The sequence below is a fragment of the Nannospalax galili genome, unplaced genomic scaffold (genome assembly GCF_000622305.1).
Source record: "Nannospalax galili isolate Female #2095 unplaced genomic scaffold, S.galili_v1.0 scaffold652, whole genome shotgun sequence".
Classification (NCBI taxonomy): domain Eukaryota; kingdom Metazoa; phylum Chordata; class Mammalia; order Rodentia; family Spalacidae; genus Nannospalax; species Nannospalax galili.
Genome location: NW_008332152.1, coordinates 2106177 through 2132626, shown reverse-complemented (window position 1 = coordinate 2132626; position 26450 = coordinate 2106177). Strand labels below are relative to the sequence as shown.

Below are 26450 nucleotides of genomic sequence, written 5' to 3'. Positions count from 1 at the left end.
TCTATCTATCTATCATCTATCTATCTATCTATCTATCTATCTATCTATCTGTCATCTATCTACCTATATCATCTAGCTATCTAGCTAACTATTGATCATTATCATCATCTATCTATCATTTGGATATCTCTCACCTATCAATTATCTACATTTTCTTGTTTTGTTTTGTAATTTATTTAAAATTTATTTTTATTTTATGTGTATGAGTGTTATGCTTGTATGCATGTAAGGTAAGTGTACCCGTGTCACACAATGCCTGTGGAGGACAGAAGAGGGTGCCGGACCTTCTGGAACTGGAGTTATGGCTAACTGGTTGTTAGCCGCCATGTGGGTGCTAGGATATGAACCCAGGTCCTCTGTAAGAGCAAACAGTGCTCTTAACTGCTGAGCCATCTCTCCAGCCCCTCCCCACCTTTTGAGACAGGATCTTACTATGTAGATCAGGCTGGCCTCAGTCTCACAGAAATCCACCTGCCTCTGTCTCCCGAGTGCTGGGATTGAGGGTTGTGCCAACACACTCAGCATCTATCTAAATTTTAACTGATGTAACAGTACATGTTTGCAGGTCATGGTGTGTGATGACTGGACTGGCCACCACTGTGATGACTCAGCTGCCTACCACCTAGACAGACATCATTGCTTTGTGTTGGAACTGTTCAGAATCTTTTCCACTGGGAATTCTGAAACATGTAATCGCTGTCAGTCGTAAGTCAGTAACCGTAAAGCTGCGAGGCAGACATTGGGAAGTCCTGTCTGCCAGCATCCTCCATCCATGCTGCAGCTTCCGTAGCCCGCTCTTCTTTCCATGTCTATGAGGTTGGCTCTCTCAGCTTCCACCCATGAGTGAGAACACTGGGTGTTTGTCTTTGCACCTGACTTGCTTCATGTGCTGTGACAGTCTCTACTCCATCCACGGTGCTCCAAATGACAGAATTTTGTCTGAGATGGGGCAGCTGGCCTGGAACTCACTATGTAGACCAAGCTGGCCTCCACTTCACAGAAATTCACCCGCCTCGGCCTCCCAAGTGCTAGGGTCAAAGGCATGTGTCATCACACCCGGCTTAGGACTTTATTATTATTATTATTATTATTATTATTATTATTATTATTATTATATTTTTTTGAGACAGGGTCTCCCTGTAGCCCCAGCTGGCCTGGAACTCACTATGTAGACCAGACTGGCCTTGAACTCACAAAGATCCACCTGCCTCTGCTTCACAAGTGCTGGGATTAAAGGCGTGTGCCACCACGCCCAGCTAGGACTTTACTTTTTAATGGCTGAATAGTGTTACGCATCATGTTCATTCTCCCAGCAGCCAGAAGCCGGGCTGTCCCCACTGTCCAGCTACTGTAGACAGGGCTTCAGGAAGCATGGGCGATGGAGGTTCTCTGACGCTCTGACAGGGTGTCCTCCTGACGTGTTCTGAACGGTGGGAAGGCTGGGGCCTGAAGTAGCTCAACTTCTAGGCTTTCTTTGGTCCTGCTTTATTTTCTCTTTTAGCTCATTTTTGGTACACAGAAATGCTAATGATTTTTGGACACTGATTTTGTATCCTGCAACTTTACAGAATTTGTCAGCTCTAACACTTCTTTTTTTTACAGAGATTGGAAGTTTTCTCTCTTGCCATCTGCAAACAGTGGTGTCTGACTACCCCCTTTCTGATCCATACTTCATTTTCTTCCCTTGCTTAACTACTCAGGCCAAGACTTCCGGTGCTGTGTCGATGAGGGTGGTAGGTGTGCTGGATGCTTCGGTTGTCAACTTGACACACCGGGGAGGACAGAACCTTAGTAGGGAAATTTCCTCTATCAACCGGCCCATGGCCAAGTTGGTAGGGGCGTTTTCTTGACTACTGAGTGATATGGAAGGGTCCAGACTACTGTGGGTGGTGCTACACTGGACAGGTGGTCCTGGGTTGTATAAGAAATTAGACTGAGTACAGGCCAGAGTAACAAGACAGTAAGCAGTGTTCCTCCATGCTCTGTGCTTCTGTTCCTGCCCCAAGTTCCCTCCATGATGGACTGTAAGCTTTAAGGCGAAGTAAACCCTTCCCTCCCCGAAGTTTCTTTTGGTCAGTGTTTTATCACAGGAATAGAAAATAAATAGGATAGAGAGATAGATAGGTCACAGACATATGATGAGTGACAGGTCATAGATACACATAAGTGAGAAATGGCAGATGAAAGATGACAGGTAACTGATGGGTGATGGGTGACGGAACACAGACAGAGGACAAATGACAGATGACCTATCTTCCAGACTCCAGGGGAAACACTTTCAATGTTCCCCATTCAGGGTGATGCTAGCTGTGGGTCTATCATATATGTTGACATAAGACCCTTCTTTGCTGAGCAACTTTCCCATAAGGGGTTGGTAAAAGCAATGACCCATTTTACCCATGTTTCCAACACACAGGCATAAGGCCAGTCTTGCCGGTGTCATATCTTGACTCCCTGCTCTTGGTTGTGTCTCTTTTATATCCCTATTACCATTAATTCTATCACTTTAATTAGTCTTGACCAAATTTTATTTTATGTGTATGAATGCATTGCCTTGCAAGTGTCAGTGCACCCATGTCGGGCAATGAGCTCTTCTGAGAGGGCTCTGGATTCCCTGGAATTGGAGTTATGAATGGTTGTCAACTGCCACGTGGCTGTTGGGAACCAAACCCAGGTCCTCTGCAAGAGCAGCCAGTGCTCTTCACCACTGAGCCATCTCTCCAAGTCCATATTTATTACTATTCTTAAGGAAAATATTTCTGTTTGGGTGTAGTGGCCCATGCCCATAACCTGAGCGTGTGGAAGTGGGAGGATCAGGAGTTCAAGGTCATCCTTGGCTACATAGGGAGTTCCAGGACAGCCTAGGCTACATGAGATCCTGGCTGAAAAAAAAAAATCCTGGTGCAGACAGTTTGCATTTCTGTAGCTCTGATGCCCGTTTAAATGATTTCTACTATTGCAGTCCTTATTTTGTAATTCTCTGTCTCTCCCAGCTGTGGTGTGTGGCTTATGTGCTGTCTGCAATGACTGAGATTGTGGATCCAAGCAGACCTGGGGAAGGACTGGGCACAAAGCAGGTCTGTGTACAGGACCCGGCAGCTGCCACTCTGGAGGTCCTTCCCTCTGCATTTCTGGCTGTCAAGGGTCTTGCTCTGGTATCCAGTCTCCTGGGCTTCTCCTTTTTATTTATTTATTATTTTTATTTAATGTGTATGAGGGTATTGCCTACATGTGTGTAAGTGCACCCATGTTGTGCAATGCCCAAGGTCAGAGGAGGTTGTCAGATCTCCTGGAACTGGAGTTAGGACAGTTGTTAGCCACCATGTGGGTTCTGGGATTCGAACCCAGGTCCTCTGTAAGAGCAGTCAGTGCTCTTAACTGCTGCACCACCTCTCCAGCCCCCTGGACTTCTCCTCTTAAACATCTCCTTTTAGTCTGTCTGCTGCTTTGTTCCTCCAGGGCTTTGACTTCCCTCCCAGGTCCTGGAAAGTGTTTGTTTTCTTGACTGTTCTGCCCTGTGGGATCACAGCCCCGGTTTCTCGAGGTCTCCCCGGTTTCTCAAGGTCTCCCTGGTTTCTCGAGGTCCCCCGTCCCTGCACTTTCTATGCTGGTGTTCCCATCTTCTGAGACTGCAGTGAGCATGGACTCAGACCTCCAGCCAGTGAAGGTGGTGGGGGCAGTCACCCAGGGTGGGGACAGTCACCAGGGCGGAGCTCTTCAGTCAGGGGAGGCTAGGCTTGGGGCATAGCCGTAGGCTGGAAGTTCAACCTTTCCCAGGCTGAGTTCACGTGGGGCTTGAGTTCTACCTTCCTGCCTTCTGAGGCTTACAACTCAAGACATCATGGGGACCAGCAAACACCCCAGCAGGGTGTGTGTCATCAGTGCAGGGCCCTCACCCTGGCGTTCACCCATCCTCCCTTCCTGTCTCTGGAGCTCCCTTAGCTTCTTGAGAGCTCATCGGAGCATGGGAAAGGACTTTGCTTGCTGTAGGCTTTTCTGGCTGTCTCATTTCCAGCCACAGGTGAAAGTGGAAAGTTAACATTTCAGGAAGTGGGGGTTGGGGGAGCACACAGTGAGGGGTGGGAATAGAACAAGCGTGGTCTTGGGAGACCCTCCAGGCATATGCTGAATGGATCCTATGACATAAGCACTCAATTGTATAGCTGGGTGATATCTGTTACACATTAAAAGTTCTATTATGTAGAAAAGAAACAATTGTGGTAAAATGTCACTGCACAGCTGTACAGGGTGTGCGGCGCAGGCTGCGCAATGACCTCAGGCTTCAGCAGAGTTGCGTGTGCCTGGTTTCATACTTCACTCTACTGTAAACTTCTCAAATATTAAGAAAAAGAAGAATCAAAGGCACGTGAAGACCAGCAGTGCTCTATGTCCAGAAGGAAACCACGTAAGGAGACCACATGCCACCCGCACACCCTGCTCACTGCCCCAGCCTGCTGAAGAGGTGGGCAGGTGGGCGCTATTACCTTCTCCTGGTACAGCTTGTGAAGCCACTGGGCAGCGCCGCTCTCATCTGCTGGGATGTCCTCCAAGGGAAACCTCCTGTTTCATGAGAGAGAGCAAGAGGAAGCCAGTCATTCAAGGGCCAGGAGGCCAGCCCACTGTTCAAGTCAGCCTCACTCTTCATTCCCACAAGTGGAAGTGAAGTCCTCCTTGGCCTTCACACAAGCACACTGGACTCTTCCAGGGATGGTCAGCCCTCCATGGGAGGGCCGAGGGTGGCCTCTGCATCTGGGGACTCTGATGAGCCACCAGCCTGGCAGAGCCTCCCTCTGTTTCCCCACAAGGTCCTTCTCACACACTCACTGTTGGAGATAGCCAGGACTGTCATTTTTTTTTTTTTTTTTGGTCTTTTTGAGACAGGGTCTCCCTGTAGCCCCAGCCATCCTGGAACTCACTATGTAAACCAGGCTGGCCTTGAACTCACAGAGATCTGCCTGCCTCTGCCTCCCGAGTGCTGGGATTAAAGGCATGCACCACCACGCCCTGCTAGGACTGTCATCTTGACTCTCACCTTGACTGGGCTGAGAAAAACAAGGTTAGTAAGGCACACTTCTGGGCGTCTGCGAGGGTGTTTCCTGTTGGATTCAAATTTTACACAGACTATTGGGAGGTGGTAGAACTGTGGTGGGTGGGGCCTGGCTGGGAATGCCTTTGAAGTGTGTATCTTGGCCACTTCCTGTTACCGTCTCAGCATCCCAGCCAGCCACCAGGACGTCATCAGCTTGGGGTTGGCACCATGGTGTTTCAGCCCACAACGCAGCCAGCCCACAGGGCTGAATTCGGACACCAGAAGCTAAAGGAAACTTTTCCTCAAGTTGTTTAGGCAGAATCAGCAGCACAATGTGAACTAAGTTCCCAGAAAGGGAGAAATGTAAAAACATTAAATATTAGTCTTTTCTCTCAAACCTGTAAAACTTGGTCTATGACAAGGAATTCTAACCCTTTAATCCCACCATACCCTGTAAGTCTTTTAAGGCCCAGATGCATTCCTGGCCCTGATGGCCTGGGGCGGGGGCGTTCTTCCCTGATGGCCCAGGCCATGGAGCTCTTCTCTGCTTCCTTTGTGCAATTCTGTAGTTTATTTACTTCTTTAAGGTGTATGAGGGTATCACCTGCATGTGGGTAGGAACACCCGTGTCATGCTAAAGGACCCAGGTCACACTGGCTCCATTTCTTACCAGCCTCCATCTTGTCAGCCTTAAGTCTCTGTTCCCAGAAACTGTAAGTCTCCCTTGCCCCATACTGCGGGCTGAGATCAGGCAAGCCCCAACATGCCTTGCTTATCTGAGTCTAACAGAAACCAACTGAAATTCCCGACCATAAAAGGGCATCCAGAGGCTGATAGGGACACCCTACCGTCAAAGGAAAAATTGAGACATTCCAGGTGGCTGACCATGACTATAACCAATGAAATTTCCCCTGTACAAGGAATTCAGAGTTATCCAATCAATTCAAAGGTTGCCCAGTTTGTGCAGGCTTTTTCAAGAATACCCAATAAAAACTCCGGCTCATTGTTGGTCGGGGCCGGATTCCATTCTCTGGCTCCTGGAGTCTGTGCGCAACTGGTCGTTCAAGAATTGGAATGTTTTTCAATAAAATTTTCTAAATTTCGAATTTTACTGGGTAGTCTCCAGTCATTCCCGAACCTTGGACCCAACATTTTGGGGGCTCATCCAGGATTCAGAAATATTGGACGGGCCCCCTTTTCTGGCAAGAGCACTCGTCTGCCAGCTGCCTTTGGTGAGTTTTCCTTTGGTTTCTGTTTCTGGTGTCCGGACAGTCTGAGGCTCATGGGAGACCAGGTGGACATGCTATTGGTCTCAGAGCCGGAGGAGTCTGGGGGATGCCCCGACTTCTCTCTGGGTGGGGGAATCTAGGGGATATTCTGGCCTGGCCCCCTTTGGGAAAGGAGCAGTCTTTCCGACTGACACCGCACTCTGCGAAATCTTTCTGCCAGCTCGCAGGGAGCTTCCTTCTTCGGTGCTCTCTGCTTCTTTCTTGCAGTTTCATTTCTGTTATCGTGTGAGTCTCTTGCTCCTGTTTGCCTTAATACCCTCTCTCCTCCTATTCTTCCTTGAGATCTTTCCCAAGATGGGTCAACAGGTTCCCTTTATGCCTCTTGACCTAGTCCTTGACCATTTCTCAGATTTCCAGAAGGTGGCTTCCATGATGTCTGGACTACGTGTCAAGCCTGGCCACCTGAGGACCTTCTGTTCCATTGAGTGACCCTCCTTTAAAATTGGCTGGCCCTCGGAGGGCTCTTTTGATTTAACTCTCATTTACAGGGTGCATGAGGTCGTCTTTGGCTCCCCAGGACACCTGGACCAGAACCCCTATATCTTAGGCTGGCTCCATCTGGTCATAGACCCTCCCAAATGACTGAAACCCCCGGTCCTCCCCCGGTTGGCCCAGGAGGAAGAGCTCCTCTTTCCTCCTCCCTGTGTTCTGGCCGCACCCCCAGGGGGCCAGCATCCAGAGGGCTCTCCACTCCCTGCAGCCTGACCACGAGTCCAGCTCCCCCAAAAGGAGGAATCAGAGGACCTTCCCTCTCCCTCCTTGGCCTCGGGCCTCACCTCTCCCGGCCCAAGCCCACTGCACACCCAATCTCAGGGAGGGGAAAGAATTGTTCGACCTTTGCCACTGAGGGAAGTCGCCCCCCCCATGCAGACAGGGTGACCCCTCCCTAGCTTACTTCCCTTTTTCTACAAGTGACCTCTATGACTGGAAGTTGCAAACTCCCTCCTTCACGGAGAAACCATAGGCTCTAATCAGCCTTCTGGACACTGTCCTTTTCACCCACCAACCTACTTGGGATGATGGTCAGCAGCTGTTGCAGGTCCTTTTTACCACTGAGGAGAGAGACCAGACCCGACAGGAATGCCGCCGGCTGGTCCCCGATGACGACGGGCAACCCACTGACAATGAGAAGCAGATAGCTGCTTCCTTTCCCCTTACCCGGCCTATGAGAGTATGGGACTACAACAGACTACAACACAGCTGAAGGTAGGGAGCACCTGAAGGTCTATCGCCAGGTTCTAATGGAGGGTCTCTGGGCTGCCATGAGGCACCCCACAAATTTATCTAAGGTCAGTCAGGTAATACAGGAAAGGACAGACACACCAAGAGCTTACCTAGAACATCTCCTAGAGGCCTATAGGACCTATACCCCCTTGGACCCAGAAACACCAGCAAACCAAATGGAAATTAATATGGCCTTTGTAAACCAGGTGGCCCCTGACATCAAGAGAAAGCTCCAACACCTTGAAGGATTTGAAGGTAAAAATCTAATGGAATTGGTAGCAGTGGCTAATAAGGTATATAAAAATAGAGAGACCCCAGAAGAACGACAAACAAAGGGGCTCGCCAAAATTCTCCTTACTGAAAGGGGAAAGCCTCCACACCCAAGGTTCAAGGCCCAGATGGCTGGAAGCCGTCCCCCACGCTGGGGAAGTAGGGAAAGACCTTCTCTTAAAAAGGATCAATGTGCTTATTGCAGGGAGTTGGGACATTGGAAGGGTTAATGCCCCCTCAAGAGACAAGGAAAAAGTCCCAAGGTCCTAAAGCTAACTGAGATAGAGGACTGAGGGGGACAGGGCTTGAGGACCCTCCATCACGAGCACTGGGTAACTCTACAGATGGAGAGACGACCAGTTGACTTCCTGGTCGATATAGGGGCACAATATTCAGTTTTAAAGAAGGCTATGGGGAAGCTGACCAACAGATTCACCTGGGTCCAGGGGGCTACTGGGATAGCTCAACACCCCTGGGCCACAAAACAAACGGTAGACTTGGGGAACAAGAAGATCACTCACTCCTTCATGGTAGTCCCTGAGTGCCCCTACCCTCTGCTAGGCCAAGACCTCCTAACTAAGATGAAGGCCCAGATTCATTTCACAGGGGATGAGATAACAGTTACTCCACAACCGGAAGCTTATATTCTGTGCTTAAACTTAGAAGAAGAATATAGACTCTATTCCTCCCCACCAGTTTCCGAGCCATCTCCTCTCCTGATTAGCCTCCAGAAGATGATACCTGGGGTATGGGTGGAAACCAACCCGCCTGGGCTGGCAAAACAGACCTCCTGTGGTCATGTCCCTGAAGGTTGGCGCGCAGCCAGTCAGGATAAAGCAGTATCCCATGACCCCAGAGGCAAAAATGGGGATAACAAAGCACATTAACCGGCTCCTAGAGCATGGAATGTTGATGCCCTGCCAGTCCCCATGGAACACCCCTCTATTACTTGTCAAAAAGCCAGGGACCGAGGACTATCGACTGGTCCAGAACTTAAGGGAAGTCAACCGACGGGCAGAGGACATCCACCCTACGGTGCCCAACCCTTACACCCTCTTGAGTTCGTTGAGGCCAGACCTTGAGATGTATACAGTATTAGAGTTGAAAGATGCTCTTTTCAGCCTGATGCTTGCAACCAGCAGCCAACGGCTCTTTGCCTTTGAATGGTATGACCCAGACCGAGGGCTCAGCAGCCAGCTCCCCTGGACCAGGCTGCCTCAGGTTTTAAAAATTCTCCTACTATCTTCAATGAGGCACTCTATCAGGACCTCTGTGAGTACTCGGCCTCCCACCCTACTATAAGCCTCCTCTAGTACATAAGATGATCTCCTGATAGCAGCCCCAGATAAAGTTACTTGTGAAGAGGCAACCAAGGACCTGTTACAGACTCTAGAACAGCTTGGATACAAGGTAGCTGGTAAAAAGGCTCGATTGTGTATGAAGCAGGTAACCACCTGGGATATGTCTTAAAGGATGGCCAACACTGGCTCTCCCAGGCCAGGAAACAGACCATCTTGGGCATCCCCACCCCAAAGACCCGGAGACAACTTCGGGAATTCTTGGGATTGGCTGGTTTTTGTAGACTTTGGATTCCTGGGTTTGCAGAAATAGCCAGGCCCTTATATGAGGCCACTAGAGGGCAGGAGAACTCCTTCCAATGGACTGAGCAACAGGACAGCCTTCCAAACCATCAAAGAGGCCATCCTGAAGGCCCCGGCATTGGCCCTCCCTGATATTAACAAGCCCTAACAACTGTTCACTGATGAAAGGCTGGGGGTGGCAAAGGGGGTTCTGACCCAACAGTTGGGGCCCTGGAAACAGCCAGTGGCCTATCTGTCCAAAAGACTAGACTCGGTGGTGGCCGGATGGCCCAATTGCCTTTGCATCATTGTTGCCACAGCACTGATGGTTAAGGATGCCGGCTAACTGACTTTGGGTAGTCCTTGACCATCACTACTCATTCTATCAAGGGAGTCCTCAAAAACCCACCAGACCGGTGGATGACTAACGTCAGACTGACTCATTACCAGGCCTTGCTCCTCAACCCACCCCCCACAAGGTTCCTGCCCAGCACATGACTCAACCCAGCTACCCTGCTGCCAGAGCCGGACACAGAGGTCATGCATGATTGCACTGAAATCCTGCATCAAATTCATGGAATCAGACCGGACTTGACTGATATGCCATGGAGTGACCCGGATGACACCTTCTACACCAATGGCAGTAGCTTCATCCAGGAAGGAACCAGTAAGCGGGGGTGGCAGTAGTTACCCTGACTGGGACCATATGGGCTACTGCCCTACCGCCTGGGACTTCGGCCCAGAGGGCCAAATTCATTGCCCTAACCAAGGCCTCAGAATTGGGAAAGGACAAGACTGTTAACATCTATACGGATAGCCACTACACCTTTGCCACAGCTCATGTCCATGGGACCATTTATAAAGAGGGGCCTACTTACAGCAGAGGGAAAGACTATTAAAAATAAACAAGACATCCTGTCCCTACTCTCTGCCCTCTGGTTGCCTCAGAAGCTTGCTAGTATCCACTGTCCTGGACACCAGAAGGGGGACTCTCCCAAGGCTCAAGGAAACAGGAGGGCAGACCAGGCTGCCAAGGAGGCAGGCTTACAAACTGTAAGCTTGGTGACAGCTCTGCCACCTCCCACATTGCTGGACTGACCAACTTATTCAAAGGAAGATGATGATAATTTCACCTCCTTGCCTCATACAAGGACCAGAGAAGGATGGCGGTATACTTCAGACGGCTGGATAATCCTGCCCCAGGAATTGGCCACGACCCTGATTCAAGGACTCCATCATGGTACCCATCTGGGACAGAGGAAACTAAAGGAACTTTTAACCTCATACAAGATTTTCAGTTTACAACCCTTGATAGAAGCCTACTTGGCCAAGTGCATTTCCTGCCAGGCCACTAATCCCCAAAGGGCAAATGGCCCCTTGGGAAAAAGAGAGAGAGGAACTCTTGCCTGGAGCCCATTAGGAGGTGGATTTCACTGAGGTAAAACCAGGCAGGTACAGTTAACGCTATCTCTTAGTATCTATAGATACTTTCTCAAGTTGGGTAGAAGCTTTCCCCACAAAAGGGGAAACAGCATCAACTGTGATCAAAAAGATTTTAGATGAACTAATCCCAAGGTATGGCCTACCTTCGGTCATAGGATCAGACAATGGACCTGCATTTGTCTCTAAGGTGACACAGGGACTGCTAAAAACACTGGGGACAAATTGGAAACTGCATTTTGCTTATCATCCCCAGAATTCAGGTCAGGTAGAAAGAATGAATCGGACCCTTAAGGAGACCCTGACCAAATTAACCTTGGAAACTGGCGAGGATTGGGTGGGCCTCCTTCCTTTTGCCTTACACCGGGTCAGGAGTACCCCTACACGTATGGTTTAACCCTTTATGGAATCATGTATGGGAGACCAGATCAGGAATACCCCTACACGTACGGTTTAACCCCTTATGGAATCATGTATGGGAGACCAGATCAGGAATACCCCCTACACATACGGTTTAACCCCTTATGGAATCATGTATGGGAGACCAGATGAGGAATACCCCCTACACGTATGGTTTAACCCCTTATGGAATCATGTATGGGAGACCAGATCAGGAATACCCCCTACACATAAGGTTTAACCCCTTATGGAATCATGTATGGGAGACCAGATCAGGAATTAAACATTTAGAGGAGTCTGAAGTTGCCTTACAAAACAGGAGGGGCCTAGATCTCCTCCTACTAGAAAAAGGAGGGTAATGTGCTGCTTTGGGTGAACAATGTTGCTTTTATGTTAACCACTCGAGTGTAATCAGACAGTCTCCAGCTGAGGTCCACAGACACCTAAAAGAACGGGAGGATGCTAGGCTCCAGCAACAAAACTGGTATGAATCCTTATTTACATGGTCCCCATGGTTAACTACACTTATTACAGCACTGGTGGGGCCTCTGATAATACTCTTGATTGCCCTTACATGTGGGCCATGTCTGATAAATGCCTTCCTCAGGTTTATATGGACCCGGCTGCAAACCATCCAACTGATGGTCCTCCGTACTCAGTACAGCCCAGTGGCCCAAGAAGGCCCTTTACCCCAGACAACTGCTTGCTAACTGCAAAATATTTAGATTCTGTATAATTGCTTGCTTGCTATGGTTTAAAGATTTAACCCATGTTACAACTTAAGGGGGAAATGAAGGACCCAGGTCACACTGGCTCCATTTCTTAGCAGCCTCCATCTTGTCAGCCTTAAGTCTCTGTTCCCAGAAACTGTAAGTCTCCCTTGCCCCATACTGCAGGCTGAGATTAGGCAAGCCCCAACATGCCTTGCTTATTTGAGTCTAACAGAAACCAACCGAAATTCCCGACCATAAAGGGCATCCAGAGGTCGATAGGGACACCCTACCGTCAAAGGAAAAACTGAGACATTCCAGGTGGCTGACCATGACTATAACCAATGAAATTTCCCCTGTACAAGGAATTCAGAGTTATCCAATCAATTCAAAGGTTGCCCAGTTTGCACCGGCTTTTTCAAGAATACCCAATAAAAACCCCCACTCATTGCTGGTTGGGGCCAGATTCCATTCTTTGGCTCCTGGAGTCTGTGTCCGACTGGTCGTTCAAGAATTGGAATGTTTTTCAATAAAATTTTCTAAATTTCGAATCTTACTGGGTAGTCTCCAATCATTCCCGAACCTCGGACCCAACAATGCAATGCCTGTGGAAGTCAGAAGAGGGTGTTGGAGTCCCTGGCTGCTGTGTCGGTGCTCGGAATCAAACCTGGGTCCTCTGCAAGAGCAGCCAGTGCTCTTAACCACTGAGCCATCTCCCCAGCCCTGTACTGATTTTTTAAAACTAGCTAACCAGGAAAGTCTATGACGTCAGACCCCAGCCAATGGGGTTAAAACCTACCATGTTTCCGGGTCTGTGTGCTTGTTGGATCTGACTATGTAACGTGTCCTTTTGCAAAAGTAAAATCTACCTTGTTGAGTTACTTTCACTTTGTCGGGGTGTTCTTTGTGCAGTGTTTTATTTCTAACAGGAGGAGGAGGAAGAGAAGGAGAGAGAAGGCAGAGAGAGGAGAGGGGAGGGGAGGGGAGGGGAGAGGCTGCACTAGCTTTAAAGATTCTACAAGGTCAAATAAATGAGCTTCAGGATTATGGAGAGTTAAAATGTTGCAGACCAGAGACAAATTACCTTGGGTTTTAATTAGTTTTAATTAGTCCCTCTGACTCTGTGTCTGACCTAACATCCGTGTACCTCATCCATCCATCCGTGTCTGACCTAACATCCGTGTACTTCATCCATCCATCCGTGTCTGACCTAACATCCGTGTACTTCATCCATCCATGTCTGACCTAACATCCGTGTACTTCTTCATCCATCCGTGACTGATCTAACATCCATGTACTTCATCCATCCATCCGTGTCTGATCTAACATCCATGTACTTCATCCATCCATCCGTGTCTGACCTAACATCCGTGTACTTCATCCATCCATCCGTGTCTGACCTAACATCCGTGTACTTCATCCATCCATCCGTGTCTGACCTAACATCCGTGTACTTCATCCATCCATCCGTGTCTGACCTAACATCCGTGTCCTTCATCCATCCATCCGTGTCTGACCTACCATCCGTGTACTTCATCCATCCATCCGTGTCTGACCTACCATCCGTGTCCTTCATCCATCCATCCGTGTCTGACCTACCATCCGTGTCCTTCATCCATCCATCCGTGTCTGACCTACCATCCGTGTCCTTCATCCATCCATCCGTGTCTGACCTACCATCCGTGTCCTTCATCCATCCATCCGTGTCTGACCTAACATCCGTGTACTTCATCCATCCATCCGTGTCTGACCTAACATCCGTGTACTTCATCCATCCATCCGTGTCTGACCTAACATCCGTGTACTTCATCCATCCATCCGTGTCTGATCTAACAGCCATGTACTTCATCCATCCATCCGTGACTGACCTAACATCCGTGTACTTCATCCATCCGTGTCTGACCTAACATCCGTGTACTTCATCCATCCATCCGTGACTGACCTAACATCCGTGTACTTCGTTTTTCACCACGGAAAAGCTAAGCGTGCTCTCACACAGCATCTGACACCCAGGCAGAGCTCTTCCCACTCTCCGCACCTTGCCTACCTGTGGAACTCAGCAATGTACTTGGTAAATACGTTGACTTACCACTTTCTTTGTTCTATAACTAATAAAAACTTCATGCAACCACGTCCAGAGTGGACACGTGGTATTTGGGGGAACCTGAATCTGTGTTTCTGGGACATGCTCGCTCGTACTTGGCTCTGGAGTAAACCATCTCTTACTCTCTTTGAGGTGAGAGCTGTATTTTTGCATCAACAAGTCTTTTGCTAAACAAAGAGGAATCTACAAACTTCACATATGGAATCTACAGGCTTCACGTAGGAAAAGTATTAAAAACTGAGAGATTTTCATCCCAGCTCACACACATAATTTCCTTGAGGCCCCTGAGCTGCTCACACACCTGTCCTGAGAGTTTGGAAGAAAGCAGATGGCTTCCTGGCAACTATCACTGGAGCCTTTTCCAATCACAATAGCTCAGCTCTGACTGGGAAAGTCAGACAGACTTTGGATGAACAGAAGGTATGGGCCATGCACAAAACTTCTACTGAGCCTTTCCCAACAACAGCAAGACAACTGTCCATCTGCAGGATTACAACATGACTTAAAAAGGAGGAATGCCACGCCCATGGAGGGGTATGCACTACTCCAGGAGGAGCATCTCAGCTGCTGTGCTGAGGAAGGACACTGAGCCAACTGTGAGGACAGCTGTTTAAGACTCTTGCAAGCAAGAAGTAAATCTTTGTGTCCTAAGCTTAAAAAAATCCAAACCCTGCTGGGCATGGTGGTGGACGCCTTTACTCCCAGCACTTGGAAGGCAGAGACAGGTGGATCTCTTGTGAGTTCAAGGCCAGCCTGGTTTACATAGTGAGTTCCAGGCCAGCTGGGGTTACGGGGAGACCCTGTCTCAAAAAGACCAAAAAAAAAAAAAAAATCCAAACCCAGTTGCACATTCCTATAATCCCACCATTTGGGATGTGGAGTGTGCTGGATAGCTTTAGTATCAACTTGACACACCTGGGTTGAGGGAGCCTCAACTGGGGAATTGCTTTCCTTGGATTGGCCTGTGGCTATGTCTGTGGGGCATCTTCTTGACTGTTGAGTGATGTGGGAGGGCCCTGCCCACTGTGGGTGTATAAGAAAGCAGGCTGAGCAGGGGCCAGGGGAGCCAGCTAGTAAGCAGCATTCCTCCATAGCCTGTGCTCCAGCTCCTGCCTCCAGGTTCCTGCCCTGAGTTCCTACCTTGGGCTCCCTGATGAACTGCAACCTGGGAGATGTAAGCCAAATAAACCCTTTCCTCTCCATGTTGGTATTGGTCAGAGTGTTTTGTCACAGCAATGGAGACTAAAACTAGAACATGGAGGCAGGAGAATCAGGAGTTCAAGGTCATCCTCAGTAACATAGCAAGTTAGAGGCTACCAGACAAGAAGCAAGTTCTGCTTTGCCTGCATAACCGTTGTACCTCACAGTGCCCAGGAGGTGGCTCAGAGCACACTGGGTACGCACAGGCACACTCACGCAAGATTATCAATCAGTGCACTCCTCAGGGGGACACATTCCAGGTCTCTGAATCCATAGGCAGTACATCCTCCCTGTTGCCACACGGCCCCCTGAATTTCAAGACCTGGTACCTCCTTCCTGTCACCACTCCTCTGCTTTAGAGCCACTGTTAAATGAGATGAGGCCCCTTGAACACAAGCACTAAGGCACTGTGGGCCGGCGTGAATACCAAGACGGTGCTGAGTGACTCACAGGATGGAAACGAGGTGTCCGCTAGACAGAGCGATCTGGGTCAAGGGAGTGGAGCAAGCTGGGGTTTCATCACCTTCTCTGAGGGTTCACAAGCAGTACTGTTTAATGTTCTGTTTAATATTTTTACACTGCATCTGACTGGGTCAAAGGACTGTACATGAAGCGGGGGGGGGGGTCACCATGATGAACATGGGTTTGGTGAGGGGCCTGGTTGGCCACCCCTGGTGGCCCACAGTGGCTTCTTCCAGAGATGAGAGCCATGTGAGAGCTGACCCCGTAGGCTGATCCCTGCACTTAGCAGCATCATGTCCTGCTCTCTAAAACCCAGGCCCAAGGAACTGTGGCTCTGTGTGCATTCTGCCTAGGTAAGAACCTCAGAAACGTACACTGATCTGCACGTACACTGATCAGCACGTACACTGATCTGCACATACACTGATCAGCATATACGACCAGGCAAAGGAGCACCAGGGCCACATGCCACTGGGCCCTGCAGAGTGCCACCACGGGCTCCTAGCCATGCCAGATGAGAGGGACACTGTCCTAGTAGACAAGACATTTGACTCTGTGGCTTCAAGGTTCTAGTCACACGCTGGGGACTGTGTGGAGAGGATTTGCCACACAGGGCACCGGGTCAGGGGACGGAGCGGGAGGGCACCTCCTACATGAGTGGGCCATGAGGCTTGGATCACTGCATCACTGCTCTCCCTGATGTCTGTCTCTGTCTCTCTCTGTATGTGTGCTGCACACATGAGGCTGCATACATGCATCATACACATTCCAAATGAGCATATACCACACACCCACCACCATACGCATTATGAAATATTTTTTAAAAGAATGAAAAAAAATGACAGGATAAATGTAGGTCGGGCTCTGCCAGCACCTGGCCCTCAGCAGCTTACCCTGGGCTTCCAGCTCTTGGAGTGGTTCCACCACCAGAAGGCCGTCGGCCTGCATGACACCAGGGGGGACAGAGGTGCCTCAGGGTTACCTACATGCAGGCTTGCCCTCACGGCCCCAGGTGCTGTCACCTGGAGGGAAGATGCAGGACACAGGCTCTGCTGTGAGTGTAGCAGCATGCTGGGAGGTGGGATGGGCACTTTGATGCAGGACACCTCCATCAGGAGCACACATCAGCTGAGGCCTCTCTGCAAGCTCTAAGAAGGGCCCATGGAAATGCGGCTGAACATGTCTACTGAAACAGCCACCACAGGGGAAAGGCCAGGTTGAGGACACCACAGCGGGGTGTCCTTGTGGAGGCTCTGCAGCCCGATGAGTGTGAGAGGAGAGTCAGCCTCTTGGTCCTGGGCTCTAGCCTGGTGCTATGGTTTGTGGTGCTACGGTTCAGCTCTCAACTGTCTCCTAAAGACCGTGTATTAGAAGCTTGGCCCCCAGACAGGTACTACTTTAAAGAGGTGGGACACAGTGAGAGGTTCTGGGGGTGTCTCTGAAGGGATTGGTACCCTGGCCTTTCCTCTGATGAGGGGCTGATGAGGTGACTGGTATACTCAGCCACATGCTCGTGCCATAATGTGCTGCCTCTACACAGACCCAAAGCAACGGGCTCAACCCTGGACTGAAACTGTCAGAACCATGAGCCTAACTAAGGAAACCTTTCCTCTTTGTAAGTTGTTGCCTCACACATTTGTTACAGTGATGGGAAACTTATTACTACACCTAGCTACGGGAACAACCTGGGGCTCAGGGCTAAGCACCACAGTGCCCTGGGGTCAACAGTGGGTTAGTCCCTTGCTAGGAGTTGAGAAATATGAGGGAAAGGACACACTAGGCTTAATCCTCAGTCCCAGCCCAGGATGAGACACCAGGTCCTACACCTCCAGTTACCCATCTGTTACAAAGTCCAGGCAGAAAACGTCAATGAACTTCCTGTTTACGCTCACAGAATTATTCCACGAAGCCTCTCTGTGTGAGTTCAAGGCCCACGCAGAAGAATCAAACCCCAGCAGTCAAGTGGAAAAGATTTGGGGTGGGTCACGTCCTCAGGAGCCACAGAGACAAACATCAGGGCAGCCTTGCCCCTCGTTCCCCACCAACAGGAGAACATGAGTCCCCACCCCAACCCCATCCCCGACACTGACCTTGTGTCCCCCCAGACCCCCCATCCCCGACACTGACCTTGTGTCCCCCCAGACCCCCCACCCCCGACACTGACCTTGTGTTCAAGGTCTCAGAGTGGCTCAGAGGAAAGCCTGGAGCTGTTCAAGGGTTCTGCAGTGGCTGTGTGACAGGCGAGGGCCAGGCCAGCCCTGTAGGCACCATCCACCTGAGCTCTGGGCAGCAGGCAGGACCTTCCCTGGACCAGAGTATTCTATGGATGCTGAGGCTACTCTTTGGAGCTGAAGTTACCAAGGCAGACCAGAGCCACCTGGTAACAGTGCCACTCCAATCAGGAGCCCTGCAGGAGGCCTGGTGCCACTAGCTCTAAGTGAGAGGTCAAGTCAGCACTTAGTACACCAGACTGTGTGGCTGCTGCCTGGAGATCTACTGACCCTGGATGGACTCAAGACCAGGCCAGGGAGGGGCACAGCTCTGCTCAGGAGACCTGCATGGGCATCTGCAGAGATCACGTGACAGACAGGCGATGACCCTCTGATGGCCCGGGGGAAACGGCTGGGGAAACCAGGGCCTCTATCACCTCCCTTCTGCAGCTTCACATTTAGTCCTGACAGCCCCATGACAGGAGGTGACAGAGCCCTTCCCACACTCACCTCACACACATGTCTGCCTCGTACTTCTTCCCATAGAGGATCCCCAGCAGAGATGGGTTCTTGTTCCCTCTGAAGTTCAGGGTCACGTCATAAATAGCTGCGACTGTGGGGAGAAAGCCCAGGACCACTGACAGGAAGGCCGGACACATCCCACAGTGGCAATGCTGCCACCAGACAGGAAATGTCTACACCTGGGTGCACCCCTCCACACTGCAGGGCAATGACTCCCCGGCTTCTTCTGCCCAGCAGTCCTCCTAACTAGAGTATGCCTCCATTCCCAGCTCACTGCCACATGTGCTTAGACCCCTCGGCTGGTGTTGTCGACCTGTCCAGTGCTCTTGGCCCCGTTCTGCCAGTTACATAACTCATTCCAGAAAACTAGACATGCCTGCTCTCATTATCCATCCATCCTTCCTTCCTTCCTCCCTCCCTCCCTCCCTCCCTCCCTTTCCTGACTTTTTGAGACAAGGTCTCCCTGTAGCCCAGCTGGCCTGATACGTACTCTGTAGACCAGACTGCCCTCCATCTCAGAGATCTGCCTGCTCCCAAGTGCTGGGATTGAAGCCGTGCCCCACAATACCTGACCTGACTTTGGTTTTCTGATTTTTTGGTTTTGTTTTTAAACCCATTGCTTTCACTTAAATTTTTAAAATATATTTTATTTTTTATTATTTTTTATGTGTATGAGTGTATTGCCTGCATGTGTGTAAGTGCACCCGTGTCGTGGAATGCCCAAGGAGGTCAGAAGAGGGCACTGGGTCTCCTAGAACCAGTTATGGATAGTTGTTAGCTACCATGTAGGCACTGAGAACCAAACCTAGGTCCTCTGCAAGAGCAGTTAGTGCTCTCAACCACCGAGCCAGCTCTCCATTCCCTCATTTAAAAACTTTTTAAAGTTTATTTTTATTTTATGTATATGAGTATTTTGTATGTATGGATATAAGTATACCATGTGCATAAAATGCCCAAGGAGGTCAGAAGAGGGCATCAGGTTCCCTGAAACTAGAGTTATGTCTGTTGTTAGCTGCCATGTGTGTGCTGGGAACCAAATGGGGGTCCTTTGCAAGAGCAACCTTAACCAGTGAGACATCTCTCTAGTCCCTGCTTTTTTCTTCTTGAGACAAGGTCTCAGGTAGCCCAGCTTGGCCTCAAACTCACTGCTTGGCTGAGAATGATCTTGAGCTTATACAGCCAGATATGACCATGAACTCCTGCCTCCACATCCTGAGTGCTGAGGTTAGGGGCCTGGATTACCATGCCTGGTTTCTGTGGTACTGAACCTAAAACCTGATGCATGCCAGGCAAGACTTCACCAACTGAGCTATATCCCCAGCCGTTTAACCTCTTGTGGCACAGAGTAGCCTGGAAGGCAGTGGTGGGCTCCAATGCCTCACCATCAGTCCTAGGCCCGTACCTGTCCCCCGGAGGCACTGGACTGCAGTGGTGAAGCCCTTGGTCCGGGGCAGCAGGTGGTACTTGAGTGGCGGCAGCCCCTTGGAGGCGGCCACCCCCATGCTGACTCGGTGCTTGGTCTCAGTGAAGCGTGTTCCTTCACAGTACAGGAGAAACTAGGCACAAAATGAACATGGGGTAGGGACAGGCAAGAGGGTCATTCCAGGGCAACAGGGGTGGGAACCAGGGCCCTGCTGTTCAAGACTCAGAATGTTCCAGGTCTCCCATGTCATCCTGAGCTGCAGCAAAGCACTTACTGCCAGCTGTGTAGAAACTACAGGATCCCTCCAGTGATGAGCACATGTTGTTTTATTTTAGGGCTACAGTCTGCACTCCCCTTCCATCACTCAAATGCACATATACAGACAGCATGGTTTTCCTGAAAGAACTCTCCAGAAAGTGAAACCCGAAGGTGTCTCTGGGCAGCAGCCTCAGAGCAGAAGGCAGAAAACAAAGTGTCTGCTGTCTCCAAACAGGGGCCAAAGTGTGAGATTCGGAGCCAGGTTTCCAAGGACAGACCAGAGAAAAGGAGCCGTGCAGGGTGTGGGGAAGGTCCTGCTCTCTCCCTGAACCCAGGGGGTGGTGACTGCCAAAGCTGGGCTTGTGGTGGAGGGGACATGTGGAAGCTGTGACAAGGGACGAGGCCAAGCCAAGACTGCAAGGCAAGGGGTGAGTCTCATAGGCTTGTGTGTGTGCGCATGTGCACACGTGTGTGTGTGTGTGTGCATGTATGGAGGCAGGGGGTCAACTTCAGGTGTGGTTGCTCGGGCATCAGTCACCTTGTTTTTTGCAACAGCGTTTCTCATTGGCTTGACGCTTGCCTACTAGACTAGGCTAGTCAGCCAGTGAGCGGCAGAGATCCACCTGCTCTCGCCTCCCAGGAGCTGGGGCTACATGCGTGCTCACCGCATCTGGCTTTTTCATTTGGGTCCTGGGGATCTGACTCGGGTCCTCACGTCTGTGTGACAAACTTTACCACCCAGCCAGCTCCCCAGCTGGGGCTTTCACAACTTCTACCTTGGGCCTCAGCACACAGGACTGAGTGGCATCTACAAGCCACTGCCGTCTCAGGATGTCGCACAGCGCACTCACCCACATGTACTCCGGGTAGTCAGCCAAGCGCTTCAGCCCCTCTACGACGGTGTCCCTGTCCTCCTCCCACTTCCGTTTGCAGAACACAATCTCCAGGAAGTACCATGTCCAGCCAATGAGAGGAACACACAGCAGCTCCCTCTTGGCCAGCACTTTGGAGCTCTGTGGGGAGGGGGAAGGGGGCATTGGCACCTGCCAGAGGTGGGGAGGGCCTGGCCAGACCCCGGAGAAGCGCACATGCACAGCCCTCACAGCCACCCCAGGGCCTTATACTATGCTTTATTTACCTGATTCAGTGTTCGCTATACATGGGAACCTGGCTTCTGTGTTACTTGGATCAGCACCCCTCAAGAACACATAGGAGTCACCCCAGAAATGAGGATACAGTGTAAGGGCCAAATCCTTGGGGGACGGCCATGGCAGATGGTGCCTAGGTTCTAAGCCCCTCCCTGACCTCCATCTCCATGTCATGAACTAGGATCCCTCTCCACAGGGGCTTTGCTGCACTGAATCCCTGGGCCTCTAGTGTAGTTTAAGTTCCCCTGAGGCCACTTAGCTAACAGAAGTAATTCTGTAGGCCTTGGGCGCAGGCCTCTGCAAGGTAAAAGGTAATGACAAGAACTGAAGTCACAGCTGGTCCCAAGAATAAGTTGGGGACCACAGAAGGCACCCTGCAGGCAGGATCTCCAGATTAGCCAGACTGCCTGCTGTGAAAGGACCAAGTCAGGAGGTATCCAAGGAAAGAGCCTCTAGAGTCTTGGGGACAGCAGACCTCAGAGGGTTCACTCTGGGAACTCTACCCTGACCTCACTGATCCAGCACCTCCCTGACACCCCTAGCCCCTCCATTCCATCAATAACCCCAGGCCCACCCCAGCCCCTCCCTGGCCCCGCTGCTCACCCCCAGCACGCCAAACCGCTCACACATGGTCCACCCACAAAGGAAGTCGATCTCAAAGTTGTGGTTGAGGATGATGACCACGTGCTCCTTCCCGAAGTGATCCACCGTGGCCTGGTCCGTAAAGAGTGTGCACTCCGTGCAGGACCACCATTCCAGGAGCATGACCAGCTCTGCAGGAGGATGGGGTCAGCACTGAAGGGTATCCTCGCAGTACCTCCCCCCCGACCCTCGGTTCTCCAGACTAAAACCGTTTTCATCTAGAGGGGACCTTTCTGCCAGTAATGAGTTCTCTGGCTGTGTTTCCTGAGCTTCCCTGAATCACAGCCACTTTGTCTAATGAACGCCGGGTGGGGACAAATGGACCCTACTGCCTCAGACACATGTATGTGACAGGTACCTGTCACATGACCATGGGACTGCTTGTGTGGGAAGATGGGAGCTGTGTGGTAACCGGGAGGGAGAGTACCTCTGCAGCACAGGATTAAGGCTTGGAAGGTGACAGCAGTGAGGCTGGACACATGACTCGTCTGTTGTGTGAGGTAAGGCTGCTGGTCATAGTCCTGCCTACTGCAGGCCTGTGGAGGGCGCTTATGCTGTGTACTGGCCAGGAGGCCACAGGGCTCCCACAGGCACCGAGACCATGTGTTTCGGGAGCTTTGGGTGTACTCAACGGCTGATTCCAGCATCTCCACAGAAACGTGGACGGTCACTGGCATGCTAAGACCCACCTCCACCATTCTGCCTAAAGCGCACAGGTTGCTTTAGGATGAGCCTGGACCGTGGCACCTGTCTCCTCTGGGAGGTTCAAGAGAAGCACTCACTCATCTTCCCAAGAACATCAGGGCTGGAAGGTTTCGTGGGAGGAGCTGTGCACATGCTTGCTCAGTACAGAGCTCAAATGTAGAGGAGTCCCAGCGGGAGGTCCAAGGGGGCAGACGCCCAGGTGCACAGGGAAAGGGGCAGGGTACCCCATGCTGTGCAGTGGGAGGCACACCCCCCATGGCATCCTCAAAGGACGACCACACAGGGTGCAATTTGCACATGCAAAGTGGAAAGGCACTGTTTTAGATTGTGTGGGTCACAGGAAGCCCTGTGCTTCGGACACTGGCTCCACGAGGGGACCCTCCAGAGTCCTCTGCAAAGAACTGGCCCCTGGGGACATAGGACCCCACAAGCATGGGCAAGAATGAGGGCCAACAGGAGCCCCGTGCGGTCCTGGATGGACCACCCAATGGTAAAGCTGCTCTGGGAGTCTACGGGGGTTCGGGGTCCTCACTGTGTCCAGCAGCACAGGCCAGGCGCACGCCTCAGCACAGCACATGCACCTACACAGAACAGACCCGTGGCCGCTGCTGCAGCACCCCCCCACCTGCCAGACAGCAGAAACTGCACGGCCCTCCACTGGTGAGTGCACATCTGAGCCGCAACACAGAACCAAGCTCTGATGGACCAGGACAGAGCTCTGGAGGACGAGCTCGGAGGTAGAGCCAGCCACGGGCCACAGCCGAGTGCCTGCAGCTTGGTGCCAGTCCACACAGACCACAGAGTCCACCATGAGGGTGCAGGGGCAAGGAGTGGCTGTAGATGGGAGCCAGGCTTCCTTTGCGGTGACAGCATTCGCTTGGGCCGGTGGTGGCTGCAGTTGACCTGCACACTCTCAACAGTGCCTTTCCACACAGTGAAGAAACACAGCAAGGCGGAGGTAAGGCTGGGCTGCCCATCTGGAAGGGGAACCGTGGACCGGTTCCCGCCATGGGAGGGGCACAGGTGGAAATGAGCCACACGGCACTGGCTGTTTCCTGGCCAGCAGCCTTCCACTGGTTCCCTGGGGACAGCGTTGAGCTGCGGTGCTAATACTGTCCGAGTTCAATTGGTGGACAGACGCAGGGACTCTTCTTCTTAAACTGAGAGGTGAGTTTGTGGTTGTGTCCAGCACAGCAGCACTGACTGGTACAGGCCTGTCTGGAGCCTGCCCACCCTACAGAGCAGACGCAACACCTGCTGTTCAACAGCTCCCAATCCCTCCCGGCTGTGCCCGCTCTGCAGTCGGCTTCCATGGGCTTGGCCACTTCGGCTAGCATGGCTTGGGTGGGCAGGGTCACCGCCTAGCATTTGCCTGTGTTTGGCTCATTTCATCTGCAAAATGGCTACACTCTTCATGCACTCCTGTTCATTGCCGAGTAGTAGTCCCACAGCCCCCATCCCCGAACTCCCCTGCTGGTGGGCTCTCACAGCTCCTTATCTTTTATCAGTGACACTGTGGTGTCCAGGGAAGGTGGGTGTCTTGGAGGGGAATGCTTTACAACACTGCCCCTATCAACAGCTTGAGAGACAGCCACACGGATTTGACATATTGCTTTACCGGTCAGGGGCATTTGTGGGTAGTGCAACAGTCAGAACCTGGGCCCCAAAGCCAACACCTGGGACCAGGCTCCTTCTATCAAACTGAGGGCTGGTGGAAGGCCACAGAGCCTGCACAATATGGTGATCAGAGCAGAGAGGCAGTGATGGACCCCGAGTCTGAGAACAGTTCCTATGATACTGTGTGAAATGCGCAGCTGGGACAGCCTCTCGTGGCAAGGGCTGCAGGACACAGGCAGGACAAGGCTGTGCCCCTAACTTCTGCCTCAAAATTTCTTACCTTTCTGGATTTTTTTCTATTTGGTTTTCTTTTTGAATAATGAACTTTTTCTTTGCTTCTTTAGGCCTCCTCACCCTCCCTTCATTTGGGGACACTCAGGACATTACTCAGGCTGCCTCGAACCTACTGAAACTTCCAAAGAGCTAATAGACACAGGTGCACTCTCACGTCTGGCTTAACCCGTCTTTCCTGATACTTTGGAAGTTATGTTTGATTTTCCTTTTTTCCCCCCTTATTCTCAGTAATGACACCTAAGGAAAGATCTTGGTCCTCCCCTGACTGACCCCAGCAACAGACCAAGACCTACGTCTGGCTTAACCCGTCTTTCCTGATACTTTGGAAGTTATGTTTGATTTTTCTTTTTTCCCCCTTATTCTCAGTAATGAAACTTAAGGAAAGATCTTGGTCCTCCCCTGACTGACCTCAGCAACAGACCAAGACCCCTTCCTTGGGGTTACCCACTGGTTGCTGCACAGGCTGCCGCCTGATCTGCCAGTACACATACTGGGATGGCAATCAGCCTCACTGCTTTTGAATTTGCTGGCTCCTGATGTCTCTGGCTGCTGTTCTTTCTTGAAACCCAGGCCCTACCTTTATGACAGCCTTTGTTCTTAGGAAAGGGCACTCCTTCGAAACAATAGAGACACCAGTCTAATCAGTGTACCTGCCTCTGCTGACCCACACCGGCTGCCACTGTCATCCATTCTGTCCTTTTCCTAAGAGATCATCTTGTGATCTCACATTGAGGCTGATGATAATCTGCATCCTCCAGCGGAGGGTGGCCCTCTGGCAAGGGTGGCGGTGGCTCCCTCTGGTGCCCTGAGGCTCTTGTGTCTCGGATGGTTTCCGATGTGCCCTGGGCGACATCCGGCTTCCCTTCCCTGCTTGGTGCACTTCTGCTCCCTAAGTCATGTCGCCTCCTCGGGTTTCAGGGGCCGAGCCCTGCTTTAGGAGCCATGATCCACCCCAACGCTGTCTCTACATTGTGTATTTGCCGTCACACTCAGGACCCATCGTCCTTGCAATCTGCTCCATGCACGCCCTTGCTACGTCTAATCTGATGCAAAGTCCACCAAGTGTTTAGAGTTTTGCTCAGCCCCTTCTCCAAACGTGATTTCTCGTGGTCTTCTGCATGTGCTGGTGCATCTGCTGTTCTTGGCTGAGGTCCACCCTGGCTATGGTCAGTCTGTGGGTCTCTGTGGTTCCCCATGTACCCGCTCATTTCTGCTGAGGCTGGAGCCCTGCTAACCCGGCTCCTCAGCCAGTCACACAGGTGGTAGTCAGGGACCCCCACAGGTGACACAGGGCTGTGGCCGGGGACCCCCACAGGTGACACGGGGCTGTGGTCGTGCTTCCTGTTCTTGCTGAGAGATTTCTTTTCCTTCAGGACTTGGCTGTGTGTGCTGTTTTGGGTTCCAGGTTCTACTAGATGTTGGAGTCTGCACCTTGTAATTGTTAATATTTGCCTTTTTAGTGTGTATTGTCATATGAATAACTCGGCTGTGTGCTTTAGATGATGGGATTCCTAATCACCCTTCACACCGTGCGGTCTTCTATTTTCAGGCAAACTGAGAAGGGGAGTCAGGTGGAGACGGCTGCCAGTGACTCTGAGCTGGAAGGGGACAAAGGTACAGGGCCCACACCACGTCCCCTCTCGGTTGATGCGATGGTATGGCACATTATGCGCTGACCTCCTGCTCTCCGAAGCTGCGGTCTCCCCCACCCCCTTGCCTGTCCTGGCTGTGACAGCTGGACATAAACTGCAGCACACTGCACACTGTGTCGTAGCTGCCTTTTCCACCAGAACTGCATTTGGAAGAGGGGCCTGTGGTATAGAGGCTGCCCCGTTCTGGGTGGCTGTATGGGCAGCCAGTGGAAGGACATTCCAGACTGACTTCTACTAGGCTCCTGGGTTACTGTCAGCTTCGGGCCCATGAC

The 26450-nt window shown here is 51.3% G+C and overlaps 1 protein-coding gene across 7 annotated transcripts in view; it reads right to left on the bottom strand.

The window, feature by feature from the left end:
• The window catches only part of Agpat3 (1-acylglycerol-3-phosphate O-acyltransferase 3), a 144410-nt gene that overhangs the window by 8020 nt on the left and 109940 nt on the right, over positions 1–26450 (bottom strand). For all 7 annotated transcript variants that reach the window (XM_017796709.2, XM_029560780.1, XM_029560779.1 and 4 more), the window contains 5 exons: positions 21872–22041; positions 20972–21133; positions 19842–19995; positions 18428–18530; positions 4485–4560 (listed from right to left, as the gene is read on the bottom strand). In XM_017796709.2, the coding sequence (XP_017652198.1) occupies positions 4485–4560; positions 18428–18530; positions 19842–19995; positions 20972–21133; positions 21872–22041 (665 nt within the window). The remainder of the gene's footprint in view (positions 1–4484; positions 4561–18427; positions 18531–19841; positions 19996–20971; positions 21134–21871; positions 22042–26450) is intronic.